General features: G+C 45.4%; 1 protein-coding gene across 1 annotated transcript; it reads left to right on the top strand.

The window, feature by feature from the left end:
• Positions 1-3001: 3001 nt before the first annotated feature.
• LOC118789408 (mitochondrial import receptor subunit TOM70-like) lies at positions 3002-13423 on the top strand. The gene is made up of 12 exons (XM_036545821.1): positions 3002-3302; positions 7524-7697; positions 7980-8106; positions 8404-8513; positions 8962-9110; positions 9404-9611; positions 9976-10110; positions 10623-10730; positions 11263-11379; positions 11619-11716; positions 11877-11999; positions 12155-13423. The coding sequence occupies exons 1-12, from the start codon at positions 3054-3056 to the stop codon at positions 12306-12308; spliced, it is 1752 nt and encodes a 583-aa protein (XP_036401714.1). The 5' UTR covers positions 3002-3053; the 3' UTR covers positions 12309-13423.
• Positions 13424-14787: the final 1364 nt, after the last annotated feature.

Consider the following 14787-nt stretch of genomic DNA (forward strand, 5'->3'; position numbering starts at 1 on the left):
GGAAACATTTAATTTTTTGTATTGGATGTCACTCTGGATAAGAGCATCTGCTAAATTAATATAATGTAATGCAAAGCACCCTTACTTGTGTCATTCTGTGTGAACAAATATTTCCCCTCTCTTTTTTCATGCGGAGGACACAGACAGATAGCTGTTAACAATTCAGATCAGTGTTTAATCAACAGCTCTATCACTCCCAACAAATGCAGAGCTCAGCTCAACAGCATTCACAGGGTATCCTGTGGACCAGGGCAGGAGAGATCATACCTCTAGAGACACTAGCTAACTAGAGAAAACACCTTTTTTCAATATGCTCCCAGTACAATACGCTCCCAGTTACAAACTCAGTAATCTTGAACGAGACCTTCCTACTGGACAGGCATGCTAAAGGTGATGTCTGGCAGGCGCCCCTGAGATTCGTGCTAAGAGCTTACACACGGTTACATCAGGCTGCCAGGCGTGCCTCTTTCACTTGTTTATCCATCATCTGGGCTGAGGGGACTGACCCCCAGAAGCCCCCTTTCGGAACAGCCTGCACACAGCCTAAAAACAGTTCAGCTTGGGCCTGGGTGACGAAACCTTCTTTAAAGGCTATTCATGGAGGCTAAATCCACTTATCTTCTCCGCCACTCACGTCTCTGGGCAACGCACCTGTGATGAGACATGTAAGAGGAATTATCCCTTAAACTGCTGAGGCCAAGTTTCACCTACTGCTGAAGTCACAGTTCAAACAGACACTGTGATCAGATGGACAAGGTAACAGCAGGTGACATCATTATCTTAGGCAGGAAGCAGTATTGCAGACTAAACATTTGTATTGGATGATCACATCTATATTAGATGCATTGTGCCCTCCAAATAGGCAATGCTCTTTATACACCAGCACAGGGGAAAAATACACTGATTGCACAGTTAAACTAAATAAAACTATGATGTTTTTCCTCAATAATTTATATAAAAGTATCACAAGACATTATTATAAATTACTATATTGGAATGTGTATTTTTATTTATGTTGAATCAATGTTTGCACTGATATGCGTGGTTAAGATGGATTATTGTGAGTGACTTATGTATTTCTCTCCATTTATCTCTCTCCTTTGATCAAAATCATTAATTTCAATGTGAATCACGATACATGACAGATTGGAAATGTTCTCTGTAAGGCAGCAGGTAGCGGGCAGGTGGATACTCGCTCACCTCTTTGAAAATCACTAAGTAGGAACTATAGTTGAGAAATTGAGAAAATGGTATATGAATACTAAATGAGTACAATACAAATAAACTGAAGTTGTAGCCATGGAGTCTGTACACATATAGGTTTAGCAGCTTTGGGTTAGTGGACCCATGTGGAAATATATTGCATAAAACACACCTCCCTCAGTTCTCTTTTTCTTTCTCTTCAAACTTCAAACTCACAGGCTAAATGACTTGGAGAGGAAGCCCATTGTGCTCTCAACTAGTGTAGCTGACAATTTTTATCTCCTTACAAGAGAACTGAAGCCTGTCCCCCATAACTTATACTTGCCAGCTGGATTCACTGTTCCTTTGTCTTGAAAGACTAGGAGTTCAGGGTCAGTGTGGAAATGGAGGAACCTGAACATGTGTGTCACACTGCAGTCTGTGGGACCACAGGCACTCTTGCTGATCCAAGTGTATGAGGATAGAAGCCCCTGAGGCAGAGTATCTTCCAGGGACGTTTCTAGCTATTGAAAAGATCCGGGGTTAAGTCAAGTTTGCCTGGGGCTTGTCTTTTTTTTTTTTTTTTTTTTTTGAAGGGAGATCGGCATTGGTAGGTTGGGGAGGTTATATCGACCTTTATAATAAATAAATATTATCACACCTTCGGATGCTGCAAGTCAAGTTCCGCTCTGTTATACAGTCTGTCTGTTGTTTTGCTATAAACACCTCCTTTTTCAGGGCAAAAATACTCGGGCTAGGCTTAAAATATTTGGGTCTGTAGCCCAGAATGATCGGACCTAATGACGCCACTGGTATCTTCCACTCCTGGACCAACCCTGTCACAGGAAGGGTCAGAACAAACTGAAACACATTAAGACTGTAATCAATGATCAATCATTCACTGCAGTGTCATCTAGCATTTTCTCACATTACCAGTACAAAGCCAAGGGCTATGGTGAGTAACCATGAATCTATACGCACATATCACCCACATGGTGTGCCATATATGTATATACACGTGTGTGTACATTGAAATTGAAAAATGGAGATGTCTAATCGCTATTATCCTTAGTGGCAAAGGAATATGTGATATACTGTATATTATTGAATTACAGTATAGACATCTGTAAATCATTTAAGCCAGTCAAAATGAAATTACCACTAGTAAAAGTGTAAAATTATCAAAATTGTTTAGAGGATATCTTAAATCTCAGTTTTGACTAGTCAAAAGTGGCTCTGAAAATGTAATTATGACCAGTAAGCTAGAGTGATTACACGGTGAAACGGCTTGCCATTAACTGCCCCCAAGGAGACCTTTTGCAACTCATTCCATGGACAATCTGGAAAGCCTTGTGCTCGAGGAAAGTATTGGTTACCTCAGAAATGCGCTAGATGGCGCCAGTGTCACCTGTATGGGGTATAGTAAATTGGCTAACGTTGTTTTGTTTACAAGCACTTTAGTTTCCCTCTGCTGGGCTTGCAACCAGCAATTAACGTTGGTGGGGGAAATTTTTAAAATAGGCGAAACTGAACATTTAAACATTTCAAAGTGGAAACCAGCTGCATGAGCGCTAACAAAACACTAAATTAGGATTTGTAGGTACCTTAGCTAAACGCTTTGCAAAAAGTTACATATGGCACTCGCTTGCCTGTATAAGATGTGTATAAGATGACTTTTCGTAACAGTTCACCGCCGCACCCCACCGAACCCCCCCGCCCCCCTCCCGGAAGTTGCCGACCATCGCCCCGGTTGCAGTTGTAGTGTCCTCCGCCACTATCCCGGCACCCTGATGACGTTTCTCAATTGACCTCCCGCATTATCATTGGTGAACTCGCTGGTGTGCGTCCTCTCTCCACTCGTTAAATGGTGGATGATGGCGGCCTCTAAGCCCGTTGAGCCGCAGTCGAGTAGTGGTCTACCCCGCTGGCAGTTGGCGCTCCTGGTGGGGACCCCGATCGTATTGGGGGTAGGAGCCGTATATTTGTGGAGCCGCAGCCGAACGAAAGAGAAGCAGAATCAGGGCGATGGGGAGAGGAAAACCCCAGAAGGCAGCGCCAGTCCCGTCCCGGGCCAAACGCAGCAAGACGGCGCGGCGAGCCGAGCTAAGGATGAAGATATGGTAAGACAACATGAAGTGACCGCTTTTCTGTGCTCCGTAGCCGGCCAGGATGGAGTGGCTGTCAAGCTAAAACGATTTGAGCTAACCGATTTGTACCATGCATAGTTAGGCAGGTGGCTAGCTATTTTATAATTCAAGGACACGCATATTGGCTGCTGCGTTTGCACACTATGCATCTAGCCAGCTTGCGAGCAGGCAAGCTTATGAATGCGATATTGTTGTTGGCTAAGTGAAGAGTGTAAATGTTTGCTCATATGGAGAGGTGTCCAGTTTGGAATGGATGTCACCTTTCAAAGAGACGTTGGCGACAGCCTAGTGGATATTGTAGTTTACTTGTTGACTAACGTTAGCTAACTGCATCGTGTTTCTTGAGCCAGACAGTGAAGGGGGCGGGATGGCTAGGCGGTGGCTAGCTAGGTAGATACTTGTGCACCGTTAGCGAGCTGGCTGGTCAGCCAGCTAGCTAATTTAGCTAGTTTTAAAATGGCTGTTCGCGATGAAGTAGCCCAAATTTGGGATTTAGGTGGATTTATTTTACAATTTATCACAATGGCCATCTTGCAATTTCAACGAAAATTGCTGCCAACTAGTCAGATGGATTAGACTTGTCAGACTGGGGAAAAATAGTTAACGTTAGCTAAATTTGCTAGCAAGTTGGTGTGTGATGCTCCTATTAAGCTGTGAACTGGCAAACTAGCTAACGTTAGCCGCCGACTTATAATAAACAAACTAAGTTAGCCACCCTGTCTGTAGATGTGTCTATAAATAATTCCTGGTTTTCTAAATTTCTCAAAAGAGCTCTGTTCCTGTAGCTGAGTTTTTGACGTACTGCAAGGCAGCTACGCAGATAACCAGCCTAGCAAGTTAGCTGCATATCGGATACCTGGACTTCTCTCTCATTTGGTTATGAGGATTCCGCTCAGTACTATTATTTAAACGTGTTTGTAAAAAATAAAATACTGAATAATGTTTTTTAAAAATCACTCGAGTTATTACCTCTATTTTAGACTGACTAGTTTAGCGAGCAAATTAGATCGGTGTGCTTCAAATATGGCTGTCATGTATCGCTGGATGTCCAGGAGCGTCATTTGTAACTTATTACCCTCACGCAGCCACTGTGCACTTTGCCCAATTAACTGTGTTTTGAACCCTAACAAACGCTTTTGGAACTCGTCCAGTGTTCTGTGGGAAATGAAAACCAAGTTGTTTAATGCTTGCCTCACTTCAAATGAGGCCGTGTCCGTGCTCAAATCTGACAACCTGGCACCGGAAAGGAATCATCCGGTATATATTTCCTCTCTGTATTTAGTTTGAAAATCGTGACACTAATTAAATCACTCATTCTACACGTGGGTCTTCTCGGAGGGACAGAGACGCTGTCGGAGTGGTCTTGGGGGTGGGCGTGTCACAGCGTCACCAAGATACGGCTGATTGGCTCATGTTTAGAGCTGCCCAAATTAACCGATAGTAGTGAACGCGAGTTCGGAAGAGTGCGGAGACCCAGTACTGAAATCCGTTACACACTGAGGCTCTTCATATCGATACGCTTCATCAAACAGGTCTCATTGCCGCCCTTGACCAGGCTTGTCCTTTAATGCCGTCATTTCTCCCTGCGTTCCTGCCGGAGCACGGCAGGATCACAGCGTTACTGAGAGGATGGCGTGTGTCTTCGTCTCATGGAAAGAGCTGCGTTGTGGCCGCGTGTGTCTCTGAAGGAGCTGTTGTCCTGTAGAGGCTTAGCTCTCAGCAGGAGGAATATGGAGATTGTGTCTAGACGTGCAGAGGGACCGGACACAGGGGAGCTTACAGCTGCAGTGCTATCTAATCCCCCAACACTTTACCCCACTGATCTGTGGATGGACAGTATCAGGAGAGGTTTCTGTAACAGCCCCACAATCACATTACTATCTGGTGGTTTATGTAGTTTTTAATGAACAGATGGCAAGGTTGTGTGCTCATACAGTAATGCACTCTTAATCTTAATGTACAGGTCCAAAGCATTCATTACTTCTCATGCTCCTTTCATTTATATCACTGTACTTCCACTCGGGTTGTGTGACTCGGTACAGTTTCAGTGGTGCCAGTTGCAAGTAGCCGTTAGCTTCAGTCATGGAGACCACCACAGCGTCTCCCTTATTCTCATTTATACTTGGGTAGAGGTGAAAATCCACAGATTAATAATTGGGGAGCAATGCAGCGTAGTGGTAAGGAGGAGGGCTGGTAACCAAAAGGTTGCTTGTTCGGTTCCTGCAGGGGCACTGCTGCTGTACCATTGGGCAAGGTGCTTAACCCACAGGTGCCTCAGTAAATATCCAGCTGTATAAATGAATGACATGTAAAAACTGTAACCTATGTAAGGTGCTCTGGGTAAGAGCTTCTGCTACATGGCAACAGTGTAATAATGTAATGTAAATGAATAATTAGTCAGGAAAGAGCCAGACTGGGCTTCCTTTGAATTTCAAAGTGGATCAAGAAGTTGTAGATGAACTAGCTATCCTCAGGACTCTTAACAGCAGTGTAAAAATGCTGACAGGGTTAACAGAAAATGCATTTTGGTTGATTTGCATTTATAGACACTCTTATTTTGAAGTTGAGAGGAAGTGACCTGTCCAGAGTTTTGTTTTTCTCACAGTCTTTGACAATATGAGTTCACGGCTTAAAATTTCGAATGCACGAGTCTGCTTATTTGATTCATTTATTTTATGTACCGTGTAGTCAGTCAGTAAACGTGTTTGCGAGAAGACACTCGTATGGTCATTATTCGAAGCTTCCACTACATGTCAAAATGAGAATGGCCGCTGATGGCTTGCAGTTACTTTAAAACTACTGGGGCTGTTTATTCTTATTGTGGAAGTTAATTATATTATTTAAAACCTATGAAAGATCAGTGTTCCATCTCAGTTGCTAATGACCCGTTATCTTCTTTCCAATGGAAAGGACATGTATTATTTGCAACATTTCTGATACATTCCACTTTTAATACCTTGCTGTTTGTCTCTCCTGTTTCTACTGTGTGGTAGTTTGCCATAGCCATTTTGCTCAGGATTAGCTTTAGTCTGGCATGCATGCTAAAGTGGCTAGAACGCGATCCTCCAGCTTGACTTTACCAGGGTGACTCGGGATCCCCCCCCCCGGCCTGACAGGTCTAAACAGCCAAGGAAGAAAGGCCCACACTCGCACTAAAGCAGCATGAATTGTACATAATCACCACAGGTTCAAACCACACAGCAGAAGCATTTGAGCTAGAACTGTTGTCATAGATAACGCAAAGCTAGACTGGTTGAGCTAAAAGTCGCACCGTGTAATTTATTCCACAGATGTCAGGCTTGCATCTCCATGGGGAATTTTTATATTCCATTGGGTGGTGCAGCTTACAGTACTATATCAGTAACGATGAAAGCCCTTGTTTCCATTAAGTAAGCGAGCAGCGGATGGCAAGAAGACATTTTAAAATGACTGGGAGCTGATTTTAATGTTGTCAAGATGGCCAGGTGGAGTTCTGAAACATGAGTGTCGTGTGTCTTAGGTAACCTCACACATCACATCTCAAATAACATCTCTGGCCACCTGTCACAGCCCACCTGTAAAACACAACTCAATTGACCGGCAGTGATTGTAATGCTTCCTGGTGGATGCAACAACTGCCAAACACTCCATGGCATTATAACGGCAGTGTGGGGTAGTGTCAAGGAGCAGGTCTTGTGACTGAAAGGTTGCTGTTTTTTTTCCTGCCAGGGCATTAATGTTGTACCCTTGGCCAAAGTACTTGCCGCACAATTTCTTCAGTAACTATCTAGCTGTATAAAATTGTAACCTATGTAAGTCACTGTGGATGAGTGTCTACTAAATGGCAATAATGTAATTATTTGTTTTTGTAGCAAACTATTTCTGCTGTTACAGCTACTGTTCACCAGCTTCTTAGGAGGTTGCTGCCTTCGATATTCCCGGTATTTGTAGTTGTAATGCCTGAACTGTTTCTGCTTTGTTAATTTTTAATGTTTGTCGCAACATGCTTTCTTATTCCCTTTGCGGTTTGCCCAGGCTTCACTGGAACCGGTGGTGATTTTTTAAATTTATTTTTCTTAATGCATAATTTCCCTGCTGTATCCAGGCCGGCGAACCGGCCACAGTCAGGGTAGTGACCTGAGGTGAACTGCATGCTTTGTGTCTGTTATAACGATATTTTGGTATTGACAGGCTTAATGGTTTCTCCTACTTTAGAGGCCACTGGACCGGGCCCAAGCGGCCAAGAACAAGGGCAACAAGTACTTCAAGGCCAGCAAGTTCGAGCAAGCCATCCAGTGCTACACAGAGGCTATCAGCCTCTGCCCAAAAGAGCAGAAGAGTGACCTGTCCACCTTCTACCAGAACCGGGCCGCTGCCTATGAGCAGCAGGTAAGGACACTTTGCTCACCACAGAGTGGATGACTGGCAGCAGGTTGGAGCCAATTGGATGCTCTGCTCACTGCAGTGTAAATAACCGGGGCTACTGGGTAGCAGGTCAGAGCCAATCGGATGCTTTGCTCACTGCAATGTGAGTGGCCAGGGCTTGGTTTCTCAGTGCTAGCAAACACTAACCATGCAGTGTAAACGAGCAGCACTCATGGAGAAAATGTAGCAAAATGTGGGTGTGGTTTTGACTTTCCCCTCTTTTGTGTGTGCGCTTCTTTGCTGCAGATGAAGTGGGCGGAGGTGGTGCAGGACTGCTCCTGCGCGGTGGAGCTGAACCCGCGCTACGTCAAGGCCCTGTTCCGCCGCGCCAAAGCTGAGGAGAGACTGGACAAGAAGAAGGAGTGCCTGGAGGGTGGGTCTTACCTCCATTCAGTTTTAAGCCGAGCTGTTTTCACTGTCCAACAGCCAAGCGGTTAAAATCCCCATGGTATCCATCTGTCCATGTTAAAGCTAATGCAATCAAACCAGGGCATGGGTTCCTGTTCTGTGTTTGCGACACTTGCACATCGTACTTGAGGGACTTGTTTTTTTGTATTACAGTATTATATGTGGATTTAAATTTGTGAGGCAAATAAGCCGGGGGCGGGGCTACATCAGCAAACGCCCATTCACATTTCCATCTGTCTGTCCCTTGCCTCCCTCTCTCCAGACGTCACGGCGGTGTGCATTCTGGAGGCCTTCCAGAACCAGCAGAGCATGTTGCTCGCAGACAAAGTCCTGAAGCAGCTGGGGAAAGAGAAGGCCAAGGAGAAGTACAAGGTGGGGCCGTCTCGCTGAGGCCGCTAGCACCGTGCTGGCCTCAGTGCTCTCTGCAGGCCGGGCTCGGTTCCGGTGCCTCTCTGGAGGCTGTCCCCTACTTTCGGGCCCCATCCACCATTTGCTCTGGTGTTCCAAATTGATTCACGCTTCAGACCTATTTAGAAATCGTACTCCAAAAAGGATGGAACCCTGCCTGAGGGCTTTGCAGTTTCTTTGTAGAATAGAAGGCTGAGTCAGTTTTACAAACCAGTTTGTTCCAACAAAAAAAGTCTAAACTCTGTCAAGAGAAATCTGCTGATTTATATTAGTGCAGTGACAGCTATAAACTTTAAACCGATTCTTTCTGTTCCACCTTCAGTTGCTGATGGGCTCTCTCTCCCCCTCTCGCTTCTCCCTCCCTCTGTCTTCCCTCCTCTCTCTCTTTCTCTCTCTCTCTCTCCCTCCGCAGAACCGTGAGCCACTGATGCCTTCGCCTCAGTTCATCAAGTCCTACTTCAGCTCTTTTACCGATGACATCATCTCCCAGCCCCTGCAGAAGGGTGAAAAGAACGATGAGGACAAGGACAAAGAGGGGGAGGCTGCGGAGGTCACGGAGAGGTCAGACACTTCAGTGTGGGGCACAGGGAGAGGAATAGAATTTAGTTTTGGATCATAGCCCTTCAAGAATGTCCATAATGAGCCAGCAAATTAGAGCGCTTGAGCAATGACAAAGCATAGACAAAACTTTGAGTGTGATCTGCAAAGAATGGAACATCTGGTCCATATATGGAAGATCTGCGGTAATGTGTTGAATTTCGGGGACGTTTATGTATTTATTTATATTTAATGCTGAACTGTCACCTGGATTAGCACAGACACGGTTGTGTAAACATCCCCTCTTTTGTCCCCAGCTCCGGCTACCTGAAGGCCAAGCAGTACATGGAGGAAGAGAACTACGACAAGATCATCAGCGAGTGCACGAAGGAGGTGGAGTCCGGGGGCAGGTACCTGGCTGAGGCTCTGCTGCTGCGGGCCACCTTCTACCTGCTCATCGGCAACGCCACGGCCGCCCAGCCCGACCTCGACCAGGTCATCAACATGGAGAGCGCCAACGTCAAGGTAGCACTGCCGTGGCTGAGGGAAGCAGACCTAGGCGGTCCCAGTCACATTACTGCTAGTCACTCAGTCAGTCAGTTCGCCAATCAGTTAGCCTTTCTTTTTCCTTCTGCTTAAATGCCCAACTGCTCCAGTAATACAGCTTTGCATGCACTGTCTACAGTGTTGAAACTGAATCCAGGCCAGTTGAAGTAACTCCTACTCCCAGCAAGTATCACTTTATGGCTGTGACTACAGCTTCATTTTCTTCAGTGAAAAAAACACTTGAGTAGAACAGACATGCATCACCGTGTGCTCCACCCTTCAGAATTTATGGAAGGAATGATTTTTGTAATAAAGAGTGACTGTGTCCTTGGCCCCCCCCCAGCTGCGGGCCAACGCGCTGATCAAGCGAGGCAGCATGTACATGCAGCAGCAGCAGCCCCAGCTCTCCACACAGGACTTCAACATGGCCGCCGAAATCGACCCGCACAACGCCGACGTCTACCACCACCGGGGACAGGTAGGCGTGCTCCTGTGCCGCTGTCCTCCTGTGCTTGCTGCGGTTTGTCCCAAGCTCTGTCCACCTGTGTCCCGCATGCGCACCTGAGGCCTCCACCAGCTGACTTCCCATTATCCTGCACCTTATACTCATGACGCAGTTCGGCAAAGCTCTGAAAATCAGAACGATAAATTTATATTGCACTTTTATGGGTTTTGAGCACAAATTTGCACTGCCCGCCTGGGTGAAACGAGGCAGCCATTTTGCGTCAGAGCTGTCTTCACAGATCAGCCAAGGTGGTGGTGCACGAGGAGACAGTTGCATTGGATTGCATTACATTATCATCATTTACCAGTCACTCTTATCCAGAGCGACTTGCATAGGTCACTGAGGGAATTGTAGGTGAAATACTGTATCCAAGGGTACGACGGCGGCTGGGAATCGAACCAGCAACATTTTGACTATAGGCCCTGTTCCTCACCGCAATGCCATACCGCTGCGAGTTAGTGAAACCCCTGCTTGTGTCCCGTCAGCTGAAGATCCTGCTGGACCAGGTGGAGGAGGCTGTGAGCGACTTCGATGAGTGCATCCTCCTCAGGCCCGACTCGGCGCTGGCTCAGGCACAGAAGTGCTTCGCTCTGGTGAGTGAACACCAGGGGGCACTGCTGCTCATTGCGCTCCACCACAGCCCTGCAGAGTCGTACAGCTCAGCAGCCTCCTTAGAGGGAGATTGAATAGGCGGCCATCACTTTTTGTCAACATGTCAGCTCTTCACAGACACTTGGAGCAACTTACAAACTTAATTATACAAAAATGTGGTACATGCAGCAGACAGTATCTGAGCATATGCTAATCCGTTACACACTGCTGTGATAACTAGTGTCATCATGATTATGTGTTGCAATAAAATGTCGTGCATTACAGCAAAAGGTACGCAAGAGGTGAAAGGTTTGAATTGTGATTGATCATAACTCAGTCAAATCCTGGATTATGTAACCTACAGGAAATCGTTTGCATAACCTTAATATTTCAAATTGTTTGTATGCCTAGCTCAGTTGTTTAGCTAAAGCTAAGTCAGGCAAAAAGAAGGCTGTTGATCTCCAGAGGAGAGTGAAGTCATGTAGAAGACTGAATGAATGCTAATACCCCCCTCCTTGCTGCGGGGTGCCCCAGTACAGACAGGCGTACACGGGGAACAACCCCTCCCAGGTGCAGACAGCCATGGACGGCTTTGAAGAGGTCATCCGGAAGTTCCCGAGGTGCGCCGAGGGCTACGCGCTTTACGCACAGGTACACGCCAGCTCTCACAGCTCGACCCGGCGTTCCGCCATGATCAGGAATGACTTTCACTGCTGCACAGTGCTAACCAATGTCATTCAAGCTCTCGTGGATTACCGCTGTATTATAGTAACATTTGCACGAAAATTGATGTGTGTTCTAATATTCAGATAAAAAGCATATCTGTACAGAAGAAGCTATGCTATGTCACAGACGTGTTGCTGATACTGTTTACCATCTGCACGTGGCAGGCTTTGACAGACCAGCAGCAGTTTGGGAAAGCGGACGAGATGTACGACAAGTGCATCGACCTAGAGCCCGACAACGCCACCACATACGTACACAAGGGGTCAGTAGCTGCTCCTGCTGCATGCTGAGCCTGATTACACAGTGTGCATTGTTTTTACAGGATTTGAAAGGGCCTCCAGCTGATTTTTGGAAATATTGTGGCTGTGTAGGGCAATACACCCTACCTCGGTCAGTAACTGTGTGTGTTTTTCTGGGTCTAGTCTGTTGCAGCTTCAGTGGAAGCAGGACTTGGACATGGGTCTGGAGCTCATCAGCAAAGCCATAGAGATTGACAACAAGTGTGACTTTGCTTATGAAACCATGGGGACCATTGAAGTCCAAAGGTGAGCCGCCTCATTCTGTCAGCCCTCAAATATGAAACTGGCTATCTGTGTGATCACTGGATAAACGCTCAGAATAACTCACCATGTCAGAATGAAGTGATAACTGTGTAGCTGTAAGGGAGGTCTTTCCTGATGTTTCCCATGTTCCCCCACAGAGGCAACCTTGACAAGGCCATCGACATGTTTAACAGGGCCATCAACCTCGCCAAGTCCGAGATGGAGATGGCCCATCTGTACTCTCTTTGTGACGCCGCCTACGCCCAGACAGAGGTGGCCAAGAAATACGGACTAAAGCCCCCAACACTGTAACTATCTCCCCCCACCCCCACCCTGTCTTCTGTCTGCTGAGCCTGGCCATCCAATATCCATTATGTTTGTTTTGGTTTATTTTATAATATATGTTGACTAATAATAAAGAGAAACAGTTCTGCGACAGTTTTCAAGCGTTCAGAGAGAGTGAGCGTGAATCTCTTTTCATGGTCACGACCCAGACAAAGCAGGCAGTAAAACTAAGCCATTGAGATCTAGGTAAAGTGGTGAGATGCATCCCTTTTGCTATATGGCACTTACTAAGGCCTGGGTCCCCAGAACCCAGGATTTCCGGCAAGATACCCTCTTTACACTGCAGCAGAGACTTCACACAACGCACAATGTAAAAGCTAATCTGATTGGCTGATCGATTGGAAAGCCTGCTCCACTGGCGTATGTGACATTGTCCCTCATCCTGCAGTCTAGTCGCTCCTGAGTGCCAGCGCTATACTTCACTGACTTGGCCCGATTGCATGACTCATTTATTATGAGCCCGTTGTTAAAACTTAATGGCACATTTTTATGGTAATAAAGCAAACATAAAGTGTTCGTCAGAAGCAATCCTAGGAAGGAATTGTACTTGCTTTAAAAAAAAAAAAAAAGTGCTGATTGAATGCCAATGACATGGGAACAGATAAGACCCACAGGTATTCTGAAAGGGGTGAAGAATCTTTAAAAATATACGTAGTGGCAATGCTGATGAATCTGGAAATGAGCTGATCGTCAGGAGTGTGGAAACAGATTGTGTTCCAGGAGTACACTTAGCCGTTGCTAAGGTAGCCAGTCCTCAGTGCTGAATCTCCCCAGGCTGAGCGCTGGCTAACTGGGGACAATCCTAACGAATTGTGAGAAGGTGGGGGGACGGCCCTACTGGTCGAGGCGCGTCAGTTCCCGTCCCGTTTATTGCCGTGTGACCCCCTTGCGTATCCCTATGCTTTGACGCGTTTTGTAAGGAGGCAGGATAGAAGACTTAAGTTATGAGATATATATATACACAGTTCAGTGTGTTTGAAGCTTCAGTTCCTGGAGTGAGGGGAAACTTGAGTAAAGGGGAGCTAATAGGTAAGGTGTGGAGATTTGGGTTTTTTTTTTTTTTTTTCCCTTTTTATATTCTGTACAGCACGTGTGGGGTTTCTCTTTATTAATGAATGTTAATATGATTCTAATGCTGTAATAATGCTATGCTCTCTTCCAGCTGTTCTGCTTGAGCTGGACTTCAAAGTAGAACTCTCCAGAGTTCTTAATTATTGAATCTAGAAATCTGTTTTGTTTTTAATGGGTGTTTTTGTCATCCTCATGCTCCGAAGGGGGAAGCATTTGGGGAGACATTTACTTTGGTTTTTTTTTTTTTTTTTGTCCGTTTCTTTTTACATGCACCATAGCTTTGGTAAAGTGGGCTCACTCAAGGGCACTTTGCCCAAATGGAGGTTTCTTTAGTAAAACTATGCATCTAACTTGCTTTGCTTTTCGCAGCCATGAAAATGTAACAGAGCCCACATATTTGAGCTTCATGGTTTCTGCTTTTTTCCACATTCATATTCAGCAAATCTATCCGAATTTACATTATTGAATTAAAGGTTATGATTTAAGAATCACCCTTCATCGTAAGTAGCCATGTTCTTTCTTTATTCTATTTGAGGCAGAAAACTCATCTACCCTTACGGTAGAAATGTTGTGGGTATTTGAGCTGTTACCAGTGTGTGAGCTGCTGTAGGTATGCTTTTTCCAGCTTGTGATCACACTTCATTTCAGACTATGCCACTTTTCCATTTTATAAACCACATCATAAAACATCATGGCAGTTGTAACACTGTGACATCCAACTGTTTCAATAAGCATCAACACAAAAGCCTTATTTAGAGAGAAGAGAGGACTAGTCTCGCTCACTTGTAAGTACTAGGCTTTGCAGCCAGAGACGCTAGCTAGTGATACTTGAGTGATCTTTTGATCATAAAACATGGAGAAGCTAACTGAAATCTTACCTTTAGTAGCAAATCTGCTTGATTTCTGTTTTCATTTTCTTGAAGGGTTCCTTTTAAATACTTTTTTCAAATTTCAGAGGTCATGACAATAAATCTTGATCTTGCTTGTCTGCCCCCCCCCGAGCTCAAACTCAGAAACCAATATTTGCTTAAAATGTCTATCTGTAGCCCTTATCTGACAAACTTCAAGGTGGAGATGTCACTCTTGATAATATGGTGGAAATGTCAGGTTTAGAGCATTTTTTTGTTTTTTCATGTGTTTTTTTTTTTTTTTCTAAATTGTTGTTGATCCCAATGGCATTTGAACAGGTAAATGGTTTTCTGTCCTGAACCCATCAAGCTAGAATATGGCCTGTGCTGTCAGTGCAGTGGTTGTTGTGTATATTGTGTCTGTGACTGTCACACGGTAAACTTTGTCTGCCCCATGTGTCCTTCAGCGAGGTGCTGTGCTATCGAGTCTCCCGAGGCCCCTCCTGGTAGCCTCACTGGTTTAGAGG

Source organism: Megalops cyprinoides, chromosome 14 (genome assembly GCF_013368585.1).
Source record: "Megalops cyprinoides isolate fMegCyp1 chromosome 14, fMegCyp1.pri, whole genome shotgun sequence".
Taxonomy (NCBI): Eukaryota; Metazoa; Chordata; class Actinopteri; order Elopiformes; family Megalopidae; genus Megalops; species Megalops cyprinoides.

Coding starts and splice junctions, on each gene's coding strand:
- LOC118789408 (XM_036545821.1), top strand. CDS start 3,054: ATGATGGCGGCCTCTAAGCCCGTTGAGCCGCAGTCGAGTAGTGGTCTA. Junction 9,612..9,975: donor TGGAGAGCGCCAACGTCAAG/GTAGCACTGCCG, acceptor GCCCCCCCCCAG/CTGCGGGCCAACGCGCTGAT. Junction 10,731..11,262: donor CACAGAAGTGCTTCGCTCTG/GTGAGTGAACAC, acceptor GGGGTGCCCCAG/TACAGACAGGCGTACACGGG.